General features: G+C 37.5%; 2 protein-coding genes and 1 non-coding gene across 4 annotated transcripts in view; 2 read left to right on the top strand and 1 right to left on the bottom strand.

The window, feature by feature from the left end:
- Positions 1-2,118: 2,118 nt before the first annotated feature.
- Positions 2,119-2,190, top strand: TRNAD-GUC. Its single transcript has one exon. It is a non-coding gene; the product is annotated as a tRNA-Asp (tRNA).
- Positions 2,191-2,344: 154 nt separating this feature from the next.
- Positions 2,345-2,851, top strand: LOC112512254. Its single transcript, XM_025118130.1, has one exon. It carries the CDS (start codon positions 2,345-2,347, stop codon positions 2,849-2,851), a length of 507 nt encoding a protein of 168 aa, XP_024973898.1.
- Positions 2,852-3,118: 267 nt separating this feature from the next.
- Positions 3,119-3,318, bottom strand: part of LOC112512128 (17.3 kDa class I heat shock protein-like) — a 4,812-nt gene continuing 4,612 nt past the window's right edge. The window contains exon 2 of one of the 2 annotated variants that reach the window (XM_025117971.1): positions 3,119-3,318. This exon is cut by the window's right edge and continues 1 nt beyond it. In XM_025117971.1, the coding sequence (XP_024973739.1) occupies positions 3,268-3,318 (51 nt within the window). In that variant the 3' untranslated portion in view covers positions 3,119-3,267. The other variant, XM_025117970.1, reaches the window with a different exon arrangement.

A 3,318-nucleotide genomic window follows, 5' to 3' on the forward strand; every position in this document is an offset into this window, starting at 1 on the left:
CGGTGTTGCTGCGGTTGGACCGTTGGTGGTCTTGGTGCCTTCGGCACTTGTTATATACATATGTATCGTGTTACATGCGTTTACTCGTTAGTTTTCATAAATGTATGATGAAACCGTTTCAAGTTAAAAAAAAAACGTGTCATTTCGCAAAGACGAGTTAGAATTTTTTTTATTAACCTGGATATCTAACCCGATATGCGAGCCGACTAATCTCAACACGACCACGTGCTTTGCAGATAGCCCGAAATCATCGTATCTGATCCTCCACCGTATATGATCCTCCATGACTATAAGAAGATTTTTATTTGTCCTTGAATTTATGTTAAGAGGTCGGTTGTGCGATGACTATTAGTAATTGGAGTAATAACAATTTATAATTGGTTACAAACCATTTTATTGATTAAACAACAAGAAACATATATACCGATTCAGGTACGCATTTCAGCGAACACCTTCTACACATACCAAATACCAAAAAGACGATAGATACACAAACACTCTTGGACATGATAATCTAATTTATCTTTGACAATAAAGTTGGAAGATCAACACCCGGTGAGGGTTGGAACCAACGGAACATCGGTGACGACTGGAACACTGGTGAGGACGAGGGCTGGAAGCTAGACATGGAGGAGGCGTGTAGTTGGGACTTGGGAGGAGCGTCGATGGAGAATAAGCCCTATATAGGAGTTTAATGTGAGTAGTTGGAGAGAGGCGTAGTTGGGGAAAATTAGTGCAATTTAATGTATGAGTCTATAGGAGAAGGGTTTTTTCAAGTTGAGCAAATCATCCATCGGCTGACCGAATAAGCCCAGTCTGAACAGCTAGATATGGTTGTGCGAACAAGTCATATCCATTATACAACCCATTAAGCTCTTACCAAATAGCCCCCGAGTCTGTGATGGTGTTTGTAAAGGAGAAACTTTTGGAAAATTCCAAGGGTAAGGCGGGGTGTTAATTTTATATCAAAGATAAATATTAATGATACCAATTTAATTGGTATTAATTTAGTTACTATCAATTTAATTAGCCGGTAGTACCTTATTGAACTATTTAAACTTGGTTGATACGCGATATTAAAAGTCGTACATCACGATAATATTGTACGTTACCGATTTATTTGTTTATTAAAGTTTAATTAGTATACAATATATTTTTATTTTAAAATTTTAAATTATCTTGTTTTAAATTTTGCTAAATTATAATACAGATGGATATATAGAATTTGATTGAATTCATTTGTCTAATCTAACAACCTTAGTAATTTGTCTACACCTCCACGATGCATCGACGCTCCTCAATTGCCGTTTGTCGTAGACTATTAGTGAATGTTTGTATTATATGAAGCTTATCTGAATGTTTGTCTAGGTAACGCTAAGTGATACAACACATATTAACATGTTATGTGAATGTTCAATAGCTTTAGTGCATCTAGATTTAACTGGTAAACATGTCAATTTAAATAAATTCCTAGCTTCAACTTTTGTGTTGTACCAACCCAAAAAAGTCGCAAACAACTTACTTGGTACCAACTATGGTTGGATCGTATACCATACGCTATCCATATGTAATATTTCGACCCTATTACAGGCTTGGTTTTCATAAAATTTACTTGATATAAATCCAAATTTACATACCTTATGAGTACATTCATCGTTTAGCATCACTGAGGGAACACTCACAGATTAGCATCAGTGACTTAATGACGAGTGCAACTAAAGGAATTGCTTAATCAGTGTCATTGAAGACTCAATCTGATAGTACTACCGAAGGCATCCCTAATCTCACCTGTCACTGTTGGCCTCTACCAGAAGAGGCACTGGCCGTCAAGGGTGCTCGACCGCCCTCGACTCCCGTTGTACGACGATCCTGAGTTTAAGTTAACTTAAACAAACTTTATATTAACATCGTCAATATTTTTTTCTCGTTTTGGTATAATGTTTTATTCACAAAGTAATTAAATAATCAAAATAAACTCATGCATAACTTAAGAAATTTTATCAACCAACTAAAGACGGAAAAAGAAATTATATCAATATCTCGTCGGATCAGGTAATAAATATTATTTTATATTTATTTAAAATTAAAAATTAAATAAATAAAAAGCTGCACAGGTCAGTCGTTGTAGTATAGTGGTAAGTATTCCCGCCTGTCACGCGGGTGACCCGGGTTCGATCCCCGGCAACGGCGTCGTTTTTTTAAATTAAAGCTGTTACAAACCTTCTGAATTCCTACTTCAAGCCTCCATCATCACCCCCTCCAGTTGCAATCAATTTTTTTTTAAATCAGCAGCTACTATCAACCGGATGGCCACCATAAGCTAAAGAGCACCACCATCCATCTTATGGCGTTGGACGGCATCGTGAACGTTAAATCCCATTTTACCCTCGGCCTCTTCCTTGGCCTTGCCGTCAACCCCACCGACCCAACGTACACCCTTGTTGATTCCTCCGACACCGCCTGCCTCGTGCCGTCTTTCACCGCTGAAAATCTCGTCGTCTTCCATGTCTACACTTTTAGTTCGTTCTTGTTCTCGAGCCTAATTGCTTTTGGGCTCAAACAGGCTGTTAGGACACCTAGATTCGGCGACACCCGTGTCGAGGTGAACGATGGGACCATTGCTCACGTCAATTTGAGAGTTTTACGAGCTGAGATTTTGTCGTCGGCTTTTGGGTCGGCATCGGGATGTTTGTTTTTGACTCTCGCGTTGGTCGATTTAATTCAGATCAAGCTCGGGAAATTGGATTGTTGGAATTGGTACGGTGTTGCTGCGGTTGGACCGTTGGTGGTCTTGGTGCCTTTGGCACTTGTTATTTATATATGTATCATATTACATGCGTTTACTCGTTAGTTTTGATAAATATATGATGAAAACGTTTCATGTTAAAAAAAACGTGCCATTTCGCAAAGACGAGTAAGAAATTTTTTATTTTTTTTATTAACGTGGATATCTAATCCATTATGAAACCGACTAATCCTAAGACGACCACCTGTTATGCAGATAGTCCGAACTCACCATATTTAAACCTCCATATCACAAAAAAAAAAAAAAATTATTTCTCTTGTTAAGAGGTCGGTTGTGCGATGACTACTAGCAATTGGAGTATTAACAATTTATAATTGGTTACAAACCATTTTATTGATTAAACAACAAGAAACATATATACCAATTCAGGTATGCATTTCAGCGAACACCTTCTATACATACCAAATACCAAAAAGACAATACACAAACACTCTTGGACATGATAATCTGATTCATCTTTTTTAACCACGGATTTCAATAGATTTCACATCAGGCTTCTTCACTTCTTCCTT

Source organism: Cynara cardunculus (assembly GCF_001531365.2).
Source record: "Cynara cardunculus var. scolymus isolate 2C chromosome LG 5, CcrdV1, whole genome shotgun sequence".
Taxonomy (NCBI): Eukaryota; Viridiplantae; Streptophyta; class Magnoliopsida; order Asterales; family Asteraceae; genus Cynara; species Cynara cardunculus.